Source organism: Mustela nigripes, chromosome 2, assembly GCF_022355385.1.
Source record: "Mustela nigripes isolate SB6536 chromosome 2, MUSNIG.SB6536, whole genome shotgun sequence".
Taxonomy (NCBI): domain Eukaryota; kingdom Metazoa; phylum Chordata; class Mammalia; order Carnivora; family Mustelidae; genus Mustela; species Mustela nigripes.
In genome coordinates this window covers 41,798,344-41,814,627 of record NC_081558.1, presented here as the reverse complement: position 1 = coordinate 41,814,627, position 16,284 = coordinate 41,798,344, and the positions used below count along the sequence as shown (strand labels likewise).

Below are 16,284 nucleotides of genomic sequence, written 5' to 3'. Positions count from 1 at the left end.
ACACCCAACACAGAGACCAACCCAGGGCTCCTTCTCATGACCCTGAGATCGTGACCTGAGCCAAAATCAAGAGTCCAGTGCTTAATGGATTGAGCCACCCAAGCTCCCTGGCAGTGGATTCTTTTTTGAAATCCCTTTGCCACAAGGTAGTGCCTAGGAACTCTTATATAAGCTTCTACTCTAATGTATTCCTTAGGTAATTAAAGTCTCTCTCCTCTTTATAAAGCATGAATCTTCAAATATGGCCCAAGTCCTACCACTATGTTTCTATGCCCGAGCCTGTCATGAGAAGGAATCACCAGTTACTTATAAATTTGTTACAGTAGTCTTATGCCTTGGAGACTTCTAATATATAGCAGAACAACTGTATTGGTTCATTTGGTTTCTTCTTGTGGTAGACAAATTCTGAGATGGTTCCCAAGACCCCTGCCCCTTGCTGTACACACTCTGAATAGTCACTTTTCTTCCCTTGGGTGTAAATGAGACTGGTGACAACCATGGGATAGTCATTCCATTGATTAGGTTATACCATGTGATAAAGTTAATGGATGGGATAATCTTCCCCATGATTATGCTACGTTACATAAGACTCACCACTGCAGACTAATGAGAGTTCCTCCTGCTGGTTTTGAAGAAATAAACTGCTACACTATGAGAGCACCACATGGCTAGGTTTTGAGGGCAGTCACTAAGAAATGAGAGTGAACCCTAACCACCACCAAGGCCACCTTCCTATAACCTCAAGGAAATTCTGGGAAAAAAACGAGTGATCTTAAAGGAGGACCCCAAATCTCAGATGAAGTTATAGCCCTAGCCATGCACCCGAATTTCAGCTAGCTGAGAACCTGAGCCCAGGTCCCAAGTAACATATACCTAGACCCCTGACCCATAGACAGTGAGATAATAAACCTGTGCTCTTTTAAGTTATAAAATTTCTGATAATTTAAAAGAGCAACAGAAAACTAGGATATTTGGTAAGTGAGCAAAAAGAAGTGGACAATAAATATCAGAATATAGGAAACAAACTAGTGGAAAAACCTTTTTTAGGAAAAGTAGACAAAAGTCTACTAGTAGTGGTAAAAATACAGAGTATTTACACACTTACTATCAACCACTTTGAATGAATTAAAGTATAAAATACTATAGTCATCAAGGGCAGAATATTTTTTTCGTGTTTTCATTGAATATTCAATAAGATTCAGCATAATTTGGGCCATAAAAAATGTCTCAGTAATTTAAAATAAATTTAAGAAGATCATGTTTAAAACCAAAGGGAATTTTTAAAAAACAGAAAAAAGTTAATGAGGTAACTAGCAAAGAATAGATAAATAAATGTAGAAATTTAATCTTTGAAAAAATTAATAAAATTGATGAACTCCTATTATGCTAGTAAGTTCAGAAACTCAGATAAAATAAATTCTTTGAAAAATAAAAATTACAGAAACTGCAAATATCTTCTCCCATCCCATAGGTTGCCTTTTAGTTTGTTAACTATTTCCTTTGCTGGGCAGAAGCTTTTTATTTTGATGAAGTCCCAATAGTTAATTTTTGCTTTTGTTTACCTAAAGACATATCTAGAGAGAAGTGAGTATGGCTGATGAAAAAAGGTTACTGCCTGTGTTCCTCTCTAGGATTTTTATGGTTAAGTCTCACATTTAGGTATCTAATCAGTTTTGAACTTATTTTTGCATATGGTATAAGAAAGTGGTCCAGTTTCATTCTTCTGCAGGTAGCTGTCCAATTTTCCCAACACCATTTGTTGCAGAGAATTTTTTCCATTGGATATTTTTTCCTGCTCTGTTAAAGCTTAATTGACCATATAGTTGAGGGTTCATTTCTGGGTTTTCTGTTCTTTTCTATGATCGATGTGTCTATTTTTGAGCCAGTACCATAAATTTTGATCACTACAGCTTTGAAGTATAACTTAAAGTCTGAAATTGTGATGCCTCCAGTTTTGCTTTTCTTTTTCAAGACTGCTTTGATTATTTGGGATCTTTTGTGGTTCCATATAAATTTCAGAATTGTTTATTCTAGCTCTGTGAAAAACAATGTCGTTGGTATTTTGATAGAGATTGCAATGAATGTGTCGATTCCTTTGGGTAGTATTGACATTTTAACAACATTTGTTCTCCAATTCATGAGCACAGAATGTCTTTCCATTTGTTTGTGTCTTCTTCAATTTTTTTCATCAGTGTTTTATAGTTTTTGGAGTACAAGTCTATTTCTTCTTCACTTACGTTTATTCCTAGGTATCTTGTGATTTTTGGTGCAATTGTAAATCAGGTAGATTTCTTAATTTCTCTTTCTGCTGCTTCAGTATTGATGAATAGAAATGCAACAGATTTCTGTACACTGATTTTGTATGCTATGACTTTACTGAATTAGTCTATCAGTTCTAGCAGTTTTTTTTATGGAGTCTTAGGTTTTCCATACAGAGTATCCATGTCATCTGCAAGTAATGAAAGTTTTAATTGCTCCTTGCCAATTTGGATGAATTTTATTTCTTTTTGTTGTTTAACTCCTGTGGCTAGGACTTCTATTAGTATGTTTAAAAAAAACAGTGGTGAGAGTAGTCATCCCTGTCTTGTTCCTGATAGTAGAGGAAAAGCTCTTAGTTTTTCCCCATTGAGGAATATATTAGCAATGGTTTTCCACATATGGTCTTTATCATGTTGATATTATATTCCCTGGAAAGCTGCTTTGTTGAAAGTTTTTTATCATGAATGGATGTTGTAGTTTCTCAAATGCTTCTTCTGCATCTATTGAAATTAGCATATGGTTCTTTTATTAATGTGGTATATCATGTTGATTGATTTGCTAAATGACATATCTGATAAAGGGTGAGTAACCAAAATATATAAAGAACTTATAAAATTCAACTCCCCAAAACCAAATAATCCAATTAAAAATGGACAGAAGACGTGAAAAGATACTTTCCCAAAAAAGACATATAGATGGCCAACAGACACATGAAAAGATGCTCAACACCACTGATCATCAGGGATATACAAATCAAAACTACAGTGAGATATCACGTTCCATCTGTGAGAATGACTAAAATCAACAACACAAAAATCAATAGGTGCTGATGAGGGTGTGGAGAAAGGGGAACCCTCTTGCACTGTTAGTAGGAATGCAAACTGATGTAGGCACTCTGGAAAACAGTATGGAGGTTCCTCAAAAAGTTAAAAATAGAGTCACTTCCTCTCGGGGTTCAGACCTAGTTTGAGGCAACATGGCTAAACACACCAAGAAGGTTGGAATCGTGGGCAAATACGGGACCCGTTATGGTGCCTCCCTCAGGAAGATGGTGAAGAAGATTGAGATAAGCCATCACGCCAAGTACACTTGCTCCTTCTGTGGCAAAACCAAGATGAAAAGACGAGCTGTGGGGATCTGGCATTGTGGCTCCTGCATGAAAACCATCGCTGGTGGCGCCTGGACCTACAACACCACTTCTGCTGTCACAGTAAAGTCTGCCATCAGAAGACTGAAGGAGTTGAAAGACCAGTAGAAGCGCCGCCGTTTGAAACATTGCTAGCCTATAATAAATGGGTTAATTTATGTAACAAAATTTTAAAAAAAAGTTAAAAGTAGAACTACCTATGGTCTAATGCTACTATGTATTTACCTCCAAAATATAAAATACTAATTCAAAGGGATACACACACTCCAATGTTTATAGCAGCATTATCTACGATAGCCAAACTATGGAACCAGCCTAAGTGTCCATTAACTGATGAATGGATAAAGAAAATGTAGGGTGTTTGTATATATGTACATATATTACTCCCTCTCTCTCTCTCTCTCTCTCTCTATATATATATATATATGTGAAACTTAGTAATAAAAAAGAATGCAATCTTGCCATTTGCAACAATGACATGGAGCTAGAGAGTATAATGCTCAGTGAAATAAGTCAATCAGAGAAAAATGAGTACCATATGATTTCACTTAATATGTAGAATTTAAGAAACAAAACAAATGAACAAGTGGGAAAAAAGAAAGAGACAAATTAAGAAACAGATAGTTAATTATAGAGAACCAATTGGTGGTTACCAGAGGGGAGGGGGTGTGGGGATAGATTAAATAGGTGATGTGGTTAAGGAGTATACTTGTCATGATGAGCACCAGGTAATGTATGGAATTACTGAACTGCTATATTGTAAACCTGAAAATAATATGACACTGTATGGTAAATAACTGGAACTAATGTAAAAACTTAAAAATAAATCATCCCACAGAAATCTCTGGGTCTAGATCCTTTCACTTGTGAGTTCTATCAAACATTTAAATAGAAATAATACTAATCTTAATGAAGTCCCAAAAGTTCATTTCCGCTTTTGTTTCCTTTGCCTTGGAGACATATCATGAAAGAAATTGCTATGGCTGATGTCAAAAAGGTTACTGCCGGGGTGCCTGGGTGGCTCAGCGGGTTAAGCCTCTGCCTTCTGCTCAGGTCATGATCCCAGGGTTCTGGGATCGAGTTCCGCATTGGGCTCTCTGCTTGGCGGGGAGCCTGCTTCCCCTCTCTCTCTGCTCTGCCTCTCTGTCTGCTTGTGATCTCTCTCTCTGACAAATAAATAAATAAAATCTTAAGGAAAAAAAAAAGATTACTGCCTATGTTCTCCTCTAGGATTCTGATGGATTCCTGCCTCACGTTTAGGTCTTTTATCCATTTCGAGTTTATTTTTGTGTATGGTATAAAAGAATGGTCAAGTTTCATTCTTCTACACATAACTGTCCAATTATCCCAGCACCATTTATTGAAGAGACTTTTTTTCCATTGTATATTTTTTCCTGCTTTGTCGAAGATTATTTGACCATAGAGTTGTAGGTTTGTATCTGGGCTCTCTACCCCATTCCACTGGTCTATGTGTCTGTTTTTATGTCAGTACCATGCTGTCTTGGTGATCACAGCTTTATAATAAAGCTTGAAATCAGGCAACCTGATGCCCCCAGTTTTGTTTTTCTTTTTCAACATTTTCTTAGCGATTCAGGGTATCTTCTGGTTCAATACAAATTTTAAGATTGTTTGATCCAGATCATTGAAAAATGTCGGTGGAATTTTGATAGGAATGGCATTAAAAGTATAGATTGCTCTAGGCAGTATAGACATTTTAACAATGTTTATTCTTCTAATCCATGAGCATGGAATGGTCTTCCATCTTTTTGTGTCTTCTTCAGTTTCTTTCATGAGTGTTCTTTCATGAGTGTTCTGTAGTTCCTTGAGTACAGATTCTTTACCTCTTTGGTTAGGTTTATTCCCAGGTATCTTATGGTTCTCGGTGCCATAGTAAATGGAATCGATTCTCTAATTTCCTTTTCTGTATTTTCATTGTTAGTGTATAAGAAAGCAACTGATTTCTGTACATTGATTTTCTAACCTGCCACATTACTGAACTGCTGTATGAGTTCTAGCAGTTTGGGGGTGGAGCCTTTTACGTTTTCCATATAAGGCATTATGTCATATGCAAAGAGAAAGAGTTTGACTTCTTCATTTCCAATTCAAATACATTTTATTTCTCTTTGTTGTCTGATTGCTGTTGCTAGGACTTCTAATACTATGTTGAACAAGAGTGGTGAGAGTGAGCTTCATCAAGATCAAAAGCTTCTGCACAGCAAAGGAAGCAGTCAACAAAACAAAGACGCAACCCATGGAATGGGAGAAGATATTTCCAAATGACAGTACAGACAATGAGCTGATATCCAAAATGTATAAAGAACTCCTCAAACTCAACAAAAACAAAACATAATCATGTCAAAGAATTGGCAGAAGACATGAACAGACACTTCTCCAAAGAAGACATACAAATGACTAACAGACATGAAAAGAATGTTCATCATCAGTAGCCATCAGGGAGATTCAAATCAAACCACATTGAGATACCACCTGACACCTGTTAGAATGGCCAAAATTAACAAGACAGTAAACAACATGTGTTGGAGAGGATGTGGAGAAAGGGGAACCCTCTTTCACTGTTGGTGGGAATGCAAGTTGGTGCAGCCACTTTGGAAAACAGTGTGGAGATTCCTTAAGAAATTAAAAATAGAGCTACCCTATGACGCTGCAATTGCATTACAGGGCATTTACCCCAAAGATACAGATGCAGTGAAAAGAAGAGCCATCTGTATCCCAATGTTCATAGGAGCAATGGCCACAGTCGCCAAACTGTGGAATGAGCCAAGATGCCCTTCAATGGACGAATGGCTAAAGAAGATATGGTCCACATATACAATGGAGTATGATGCCTCCATCAAAAAGGATGAATACCCAACTTTTGTATCAACATGGATGGGACTGGAAGAGATTATGCTAAGTGAAGTAAGTCAAGCAGAGAGAGTCAATTATGATATGGTTTCGCTTATTTGTGGAGCATAAGGAGTAACATGGAGGACATTGGGAGATGGAGAGGATAAGTGAGTTGGGGGAAACTGCAGGGGGAGACAAATAATGAGAGACTGTGACTCTGAGAAACAAACTGAGGATTTTAGAGGGGAGGGGGTGGGAGGTTGGTTGAGCCTGGTAGTGGGTATTATGGAGAGCATGTATTGCATGGAGCACTGGGTGTGGTGCATAAACAATGAATTCTGGAACACTGAAAAGAAATTAAGAAAAAATAAAAATTAAAAAAATACTAATCTTAGACAACTCTTTTAAATTAAAAGAAGGAACACAACTCAACTCGATTAATGAAATCAGCATAATTCTGATACCAAAACCTGACAAAATAAAGGTAAACTAGTTATCACTCATGATCATAAATACAAAAAGCTTAAGTTAATACTAACAAATAACATCTAACAATATATGAAAAAATAATATATCATAAACATGTAGACTTTATTCCAGGAATACAAGGTTAATTTAACATCAGAGAATTAATCAGTATAAATTACACTGAAGAAAAGAGATAGAGAAAAATAACCTTATTATAATAAGTATAATGACAAAACTTTTCAAGAAAATATAAATAAAAGGAAAAGTCTTCAATCTAACAAAAAGAACTGATTTTTAAAAAAAAAATACCTAAATCTCTTTAATGTAAAACATTAAAGACAAACAAGGCAAGGATATCTTCTCCCACCACTTCCATCCAACATTGTACTAGAAGTCTAGCCACTAAATGAAACAAGAAAAAGAAATAAAAGAGGAAGGAAAAACTAAGGTTTTTAAAGTATTCATATATGACCTAATATGTACATAGAAAACACTATCTTCTTAAAAAAAATACTGGAATTAGTGAATTTAGGAAGGCCATGGGATATAAAGTCAATAAACAAAGTTCAATCAAAGGTCTATATCTTATTAGTGAACAACTGAAAAACAAAATTGTAACATACATTGGCATGACTAAATATCAAATACTTAGGTATAAATTGAGTACTATCTCCACACTGCAAACTATAAACCATTGTTGGGAAAAACCAAAGATGATCTAAATAAATGGAGAAATGTAACCATAATAAGGATTGAAACACATCATTTTCTGTTTTCACCAAAACCAACAACTGACGGAACTAAATCCCTGTCAAAATCCTAGCAGGAGGGCGCCTGGGTGGCTCAGTGGGTCAAGCCTCTATCTTCAGCTCAGGTCATGGTCTCAGGGTCCTGGGACAGAGCCCCACATCAGGCTGTCTGCTCAGTGGTGAGCCTGCTTCTCCCTCTCTCTCTGCCTGCCTCTCTGCCTACTTGTGCTCTCTCTCTCTCCCCCTATCTCCCTGTCTCTGTCAAATAAATAAATAAATTAATCTTTAAAAAAAATCGTAGCAAGATTTTTAAAGAAACTGACAACCTGGTTTTAAAATTTATTATGAAATGCTAACGATATGATATACCCAAAGCAATCTCGAAAGAGAAGAACAATGTTGACTTTCACTACTTAATTTCAAGGCTGCGTATGAAGATTGAATAATGAAGTTACTGTCCTATTGGTGTACATAAATAGATCAATGTAACATAATAAAGAGTACAGAGAAACCCACACATATTTTGCCAACTAATTGACAAAGCTCCACATCTTTTCCGCAAGAAAAGGACAATCTTCTAATGAAGACTCTTGGAAAAGCTGGCTATCTGTAAGAAAAACAATAAATATCGACCACTCCCTTACACCCCAAAATTAAGAAGAATCACAAATTAATTGTGAAATTTACAGCCATAAAATCTCTTGGAAGTAATTTTATAATCTCTAGAACACATAAAACACTAACCATAGAGGTCTTTTAATATGGATAAATTGGACTTCATCTAAATATACAATTAAGAAAATAAAAGTGGAAGGTGGAGAAGTGGATATTTACCCACAATATATACATCTGACAAAGGACTTATATCTATAGTAACTATTTTTTGAACTGCTATGAATCAATAAAAATAAAAATAACATAAAATGTGCATATATCTGAAAGGACACTCTACAATAAAAGCTGTACAAACGGCTAGTGAGCAAGTGAATAAAATGGTCAACACCATCTGTCCCCAAGCACATGCAAAGTGAAACCAGAATTAGATTCCATTTTATATATACTTAAATGGTTAAATTTTAAAAGGTTGACCATAACAGAGGTTCATAAGCAGGTGGAGTAACTACAGCTTTCACACACTGCTGATGGGAACATAGAATAACAAGTTAGGATACATGTTTGGCAGTTTCTTAGAAAGCTAAATATATCAGCACCCTATGACCCAAAAACTCCACACTGAGATCTTCACTCAGGAGACATGAAGACATATCCAAAAATAATTTGTCTAAGAATGCTCTTAGCAGGGGTGCCTAGGTGGCTCTGTTGGTTGAGCAGCCGTCTCCGGGTCAGGTCATGACCTCAGAGTCCTGGGATGGGAAACCCCCCCCCCCCAAAAATCAGGCTCCCTGCTCAGTGGGGAGCTGGCTTATCCTCTCCTTCTGCCCCTCCCCCTGCTTGTGCGCGCGCTCTCTCTCTCTCTCTCTCCGTGTCAAATAAATCAATAAAATCTTAAAAAAAAAAAGAATATTCTTAGTAGACTTATATACAATAGCCAAAAACTGAAACAACCCAAATGTGAATCGTCAGTAGACTGATGTAAACAATGTGCAGCATAGTCATACAATGTGATGCTTATCAGCAATAAAAGGAACAAGGATTGATACATGGAACAACATGGAAGAACTATAACATTATGGGGTATGAGAGAAGCCAGACACAGAAGAATACATATTCTAAGTCATTTCTATGAAGTCACAGGACTGGTACAAGTAATCTTTGGTAACAGAATTCAGGCTGTGTGGACTCAGTGAGGAAATGGACTAGAAAGGGGCAGGAGGAGAATCATAAAATTCTTTGCCTTGTTTTTGGGTATACACAACTGTTAGAATGCATCAAAATGAACATTTGACATCTGTGCTTTTCTTTTATTGCATGTGAACTAAAACTCAATTTTAAAATGTGAATGGGATTCTTTCAAAAATGTTCAAGAAGTGTTATTTTTAAAAAATTCCATTATTAATTTTGTTTAAGCATACAGATTGGTTTTCCTCTTAAAAAAACATTTTTAGTACTTCAGCAACAAGATGCCCTGCCTGGAATAAAGTGCTATTATTATTCTGCCAGACAGAAAATACTGTTATCATTGTGTCTCCTTAAATATTATTATATGGATAGATGATTTTATAGAGATGAAATTACCCATGTCTTTAGTACTAATTCTGACAGCCACAACAATACAAGTAATTGTATCTATCATTTCTTTAAGTGCTTGGGTAAGTATTAGGCATTTGATCTGTTATCTCTGGTAGTTCTCACAGTCTTATTTTGCTAATGAGGGAAATACGTTCAAAGCAGTTACATAATTTCTCCAGGGTCACATGGAATATACTGTGAGCTGGTTTCTAAAAAGAGATCTAATTGCATTATTCTGTCCAGTATACAACACTGGCACTTAACTGGACACTTGACGTAATTTCTTTGATATTAAAAAAAATTCTTATTAACTTTTTAGATTGTTACAGATTAACATATCAGTCAGAGTTTAATCAGAGATGAAAAACCACTAGGGCATTATACACACACACACACACATGCACACACTTTTATGTACATATAATAACAATTATCCAATATAAAATTATATTAACATATTATAAAAGTATATACGCATCTACTAACAACAATAATATATAATGGGAGTTTCATACAATAGAAATGATATAATAACAAAAATAATATCTTAAGGGATTTACCCTTACTCAATTGTGGGAGTTGGGTAAGCAATCTGCATAAGGTTGTTGTCTTGATGTCTGATGCAGGAAGTTTAGAAAGGAAGATTGTAAAATGGGAGAAATCTGGCCAGCTGAGACCCCTAAGGATGAGCTGAAGCCCCTACGACTGGGGGTAAACTGGCACCCACTCTTGTTGACTTTGATCTTGATGGTCTAAGTGTCCAGCAGAAGCCAGGACCCTCCATCATGGAGTTAAACATATACATATAGCCCAGAGATGGAGTGTGTGAAGGAGGATCAAGGGTAGAAAAGCAACTGTAGGCCCTTGTGCTGTCTCAGGACAAGAGGTAATGGAACAAATAAGTGATAATATGTCAAAATGGGTGTTGCTTTTCTTCTGCCCCTCATCTCTCCCATAAGAACTTCACTGATGGCACACATGAACTGGAAACATGTAAGAAAGGGAATTCTGAGAGATGTGGCTTTGTTTTAGCCAAGTTGACACATTATACAGCCACCATAAACCATGTGCTCATGAATTCTGCCTCTAATCAAATCTAGCCAATTAAAACAGTGTATGGAATTAAAGACAGCATCTTCCAGCCTGTCATATCTTGTTTTATCATTGTCTAGCAGTATGACCCTGGACTAGTTACCAGTGTTCTCTGAGACTGAAAATCATCATACAGAAAGTGAAGATAATAACAGTACCTATAATTAACACTACTATTAAGAGTAAGAGAGGAGAAATTTTAAAAAATCAACTCAGAATAGATCTTAGGACATGACAACCAATGTATATTATTAATACAGAATGAATAAACTCTCAAACCACACAAGTAGAATCCTATTCCTTAACTTTAATTGGTTAACTAAGATAATTTATAGTATCTTGTAATTATGGACAGTAAATTACAATAGAACATACTTCTGCAGACTTATGTATATAAATGTAAATATAAATACATGTGTTTATAAAATTGCATGTATCAGTAAAAGTTCAGTTTGAAATAGGTATATGTCAAGTATGTCACAGTGCTAATAAATCCGATTTAATAGAAGAATCTGTCTAAAAACAGTCTATCACATGAAGGCTTCTCTACAGGATTTATAATGACAGCAGGGCTTTGTATGCTTTATATATATATAACACTGTTATACAAGCAGAGTTTTTCTTATCTCATTTTCCTTAATCACCATCTATAATGAAAGCAGTTGTTTATGGGCTGATATATAGTAATTTAGATAAAGAAGGGTAAGAATGCTCAGCTGAGCTACAGTTAAGTTATTTAGTATTTTTTTTGAGAAACAGAGTTAGAGTGCATCACTTCTTCATTATCTACAGTCTGCCTCTCCAACCACATCTGCTATAAAAACGTACCTGATTATCCATGCAACCTAACTACCTAAACAAAAAATGCCTGATCATATGTGTAATGGTTCATTAGAAGGGGATTCACCTTAATTTGACTATATCCAAATACATTTATCAAAGCAGAAAATTCTAAGGACCTAAAAAAAAAAAACTAAGAAAAGTAATGTGAGTTCAGCAAGGGCTCAAAATACAAGGTCAATATGCAGGTCAATTACGTTTCTATGTATGAACAAACACCAGCTCAGACTTTAAATATATATTTAAAAAACACTATCTATTGAGGAGTCTAAAACTAAAAATGCTTAGAAGTTAATTTGACAAAATATATTCAAGGTGTGTACACTGAAACAACAAAATACTGCTGAGATTAATTACAGAAAACCTATAAATCAAACCATGTTCATGGCAGCACCTGAGTAGCACAGTAGCTTAAGTGTCTGACTCTTGGTTTCCACTCAGGTCATGATCTCAGAGTTGTGAGACAGTATCCCATGTTAGGCTCTATGCAGAGTGTGAAGTCTGCTTGAGTTTCCCTCTCCCTCTGCCCCTCCCTGCCACTCTCTCTCCCTAAAATAAATAAATCAATCTTAAAAACAAAAAAACAAAAACAAAAACAAAAAAACCATGCTCATGGATCAGAACACCAAATATTCTTAAGATGACTCTCTCCAATATGGTCTATAGATTCAACTTTAAATCAATCAAAATCCCTGCAGGATTTCTTTTTTTTTTTTTTTTTTTTTATTTTTTTTTTTTTTTTTTTTTTTTTTTTATACATATATTTTTATCCCCAGGGGTACAGGTCTGTGAATCACCAGGTTTACACACTTCACAGCACTCACCAAATCACATACCCTCCCCAATGTCCATAATCCCACCCCCTTCTCCCAAACCCCCTCCCCCCGGAAACACCATAGAGCTATAGTAACCAATAAATTAGGACTGATCATGTCAATTTATGATGATCAATAGCACAAAGAGTCCACAAATAGGTCCACCCTCATACAGTCATTTGATTTTCTCCAAAACTGCCAAGGTTATTCAGTTTGGAAAGAATAGTCTGACAAATGGTGTGGAAGCTAGTGGGTATCTGTAAACAAACAAACAAAATTAACCTTGATCCTTACCTCACAAGATAAATATTAACTTGAAATTGATTATAAACTAAAATATTATAGGTGGAAATAGAAAATTCTAAAAGAAAACACAGTAGAAAATTTTTATGACCTTGAGGTAGGCAAATATTTCTTATTTAGTTTAGACATGCTAAGTACTTTAAGGACTTAGTAGTAAATTGGATGTCATCAAAATTAAAACATTTTCCTCTTGAAAAGGCACTCTTTATTTTATTTTTTTTTAAAGATTTTATTTATTGGGGCACCTGGGTGGCTCAGTGGGTTAAAGCCTCTGCCTTCGGCTCATGTCATGATCCCAGGGTACTGGGATCGAGCCCTGCATCAAGCTCTCTGCTCAGCGGGGAACCTGCTTCCTCCTCTCTCTCTGCCTGCCTCTCTGCCTACTTGTAATCTCTGTCAAATAAATAAATAAAATCTTTAAGGATTTTATTTATTTGACCCAGAACACAAGTAAGCAGAGGAGCAGGCAGAGAGAGGAGGAAGCAGGCTTCCTGTGGTGCAGAGAGTCCGACCCTGAGATCATGACCTGAGCTGAAGGCAGAGGCTTTAACCCACTGAGCCACCCAAGCACCCCAAAAAGGCACTCTTTAAAAAGAAAAGACAGGGGCATCTGGGTGGCTCAGTGGGTTAAAAAGCCTCTGCCTTCAGCTCAGGTCATGATCTCAGGGTCCTGGATCAAGCCCTGCATCAGGCTCTCCACTTGTTGGGGAGCCTGCTTCCCCCTCTCTGTCTGTCTGCCTCTCTGCCTGCCTCTCTGCCTACTGTGACCTCTCTCTTCCTCTGTTAAATAAATAAATAAAATCTTTAAAAAAATAAATAAACAAATAAAAGGAAAAAGCAAGTCATAGAATGGGACAGGGATAGAATATATGCAAGTCATATATGATAAAGGACTGTATCTAGAATATAAAAGGTGCTACTTCCTTAAGGGTGCACAGGAGAAGAATGAGGCACAAACAAGTCAGCTATAAAAGAGAGGGATCAGGTGATGACAGCTGGAAGGACTGTCACCCCAATGACTCCTCAGTCCTGTATTTATTAGATACAAGATAACAAGGAAAGAGAAGAAAAGAAGATTATATAATAGCCACAGGTCTAGTAGGTAAACAAGAAGGAATGGGAGTCGGGGGAGGAGTCAAGATGGTGGAGAAGTAGCAGGCTAAGACTACTTCAGCTAGCAGGAGATCAGCTAGATAGCTTATCTAAAGATTGCAAACACCTACAAATCCAATGGCAGATCGAAGAGATGAAGAACAACAATTCTAGGAACAGAAAATCAACCACTTTCTGAAAGGTAGGACTGGCGGAGAAGTTAATCCAAAGCGACGGGAAGATAGACCCCAGGGGGAGGGGCCAGCTCCTGGCAAGCAGCTAAGCAACAGAGCACTAAATCAGGACTTTTAAAAGTCTGTTCTGCTGAGGGACATCACTCCAGAGGCTAAACCGGGGTCAGCGTGGCCTCGGGTCCTGCAGGGTCACAGAAGGATTGGGGGTGTCTGAGTGTCACAGAGCTTGCAGGTATTAGAACGGGGAAGCTGGCTACAGAGACAGAGCCAAGAGTGAGCTCATAGCTTGGGGTTACCTTGAACTGGTCGCAGGCTCGGTGAGGTTGGAGCACGGCTGGAGGTCAGGCAGGTGGGAGTTATTGGGCGCTGTTCTCTGAGGGCACACTGAGGAGTGGGGCCCCGGGCTCTCGGCTCCTCCAGGCCGGAGACCAGGAGGCCGCCATTTTCATTCCTGTCCTCCGGAACTCTACGGAAAGTGCTCAGGGAACAAAAGCTCCTGAAAGCAAACCGGAGCAGATTACTCAGCCCGGCCCCGTAAGGGTGGTGCAATTCCGCCTGGGGCAAAGACACTTGAGAATCACTACAACAGGGCCCTCCCCAAGAAGATCAACAAAATATCCAGCCCAGAACAACTTCACCTACCAAGGAGTGTAGTTTCAATACCAAGGAAAGCAGCAGAATTCCAAATGAGGAGAAAGCAAAGCATGGAACTCATGGCTTTCTCCGCATGATTCTTTAGTCTTGTAGTTAATTTAATTTTTTTTCTTTTTCATTTTTTTTTCTCTTCTTCTGCTAAAATTTTTTTAACTTTTACCCTTTTCTTTTTTAACGTTTTTTAACTAGTTTATCTAATATATATATATATTTCTTTATTATGCTTTTTCATTATTCATTTTCTTTTTTTAATTGTTTCTTTTCTTTTTTTTTTTCTTTCTGAACCTCTTTTTATCCCTTTTCTCCCCCCTCACGATTTAGGATCTCTTCTGATTTGGTTAAAGCATATTTTCCTGGGGCTGCTGCCACCCTTTTAGTATTTTACTTGCTCCTTCATATACTCTTATCTGGACAAAATGACAAGGCAGAAAAATTCACCACAAAAAAAAGAACAAGAGGTAGTACCAAAGGCTAGGGACCTAATCAATACAGGTATTGGTAATATGTCAGATCTAGAGTTCAGAATGACAATTCTCAAGGTTCTAGCCAGGCTTGAAAAAGGCATGGAAAATATTAGAGAAACCCTCTCGGGAGATATAAAAGCCCTTTCTGGAGAAATAAAAGAGCTAAAATCTAACCAAGCTGAAATAAAAAAAGCTATTAATGAGGTGCAATAAAAAATGGAGGCTCTCACTGCTAGGATAAATGAGGCAGAAGAAAGAATTAGCGATATAGAAGACTAAATGACAGAGAATAAAGAAGCTGAGCAAAAGAGGGACAAACAGCTATTGGGCCGCGAGGGGAGAATTCGAGAGATAAGTGACACCATAAGACGAAACAACATTAGAATAATTGGGATTCCAGAAGAAGAAGAAAGAGAGAGGGGAGCAGAAGGTATACTGGAGAGAATTATTGGAGAGAATTTCCCCAATATGGCAAAGGGAACAAGCATCAAAATTCAGGAGGTGCAGAGAACGCCCCTCAGAATCAATAAGAATAGGTCCACACCCCGTCACCTAATAGTAAAATTTACAAGTCTTAGTGACAAAGAGAAAATCCTGAAAGCAGCCCGGGAAAAGAAGTCTGTAACATACAATGGTAAAAATATTAGATTGGCAGCAGACTTATCCACAAAGACCTGGCAGGCCAGAAAGAGCTGGCATGATATATTCAGAGCAGTAAACGAGAAAAACATGCGGCCAAGAATACTATATCCAGCTAGGCTATCATTGAAAATAGAAGGAGAGATTAAAAGCTTCCAGGACAAACAAAAACAGAAAGAATTTGCAAACACCAAACCAGCTCTACAGGAAATATTGAAAGGGGTCCTCTGAGCAAAGAGAGAGCCTACAAGTGGTAGATCAGAAAGGAATAGAGACAATATACAGTAACAGTCACCTTACAGGCAATACAATGGCACTAAATTCATATCTCTCAATAGTTACCCTGAATGTGAATGGGCTAAATGCCCCTGTCAAAAGACACAGGGTATTAGAATGGATAGAAAAACAAAACCCATCTATTTGTTGCCTACAAGAAACTCATTTTAAAACTGAAGACACCTCCAGATTTAAAGTGAGGGGGTGGAAAAGAATTTACATCAGAAGAAAGCAGGAGTGGCAATGCTTATATCA

The 16,284-nt window shown here is 37.1% G+C and overlaps 1 protein-coding gene across 1 annotated transcript; it reads left to right on the top strand.

The window, feature by feature from the left end:
* The first annotated feature begins 3,220 nt into the window (after positions 1 to 3,220).
* Positions 3,221 to 3,570, top strand: LOC132009854 (large ribosomal subunit protein eL43-like). The gene has a single exon (XM_059387875.1). It carries the CDS (start codon positions 3,236 to 3,238, stop codon positions 3,512 to 3,514), a length of 279 nt encoding a protein of 92 aa, XP_059243858.1. The 5' UTR covers positions 3,221 to 3,235; the 3' UTR covers positions 3,515 to 3,570.
* Positions 3,571 to 16,284: the final 12,714 nt, after the last annotated feature.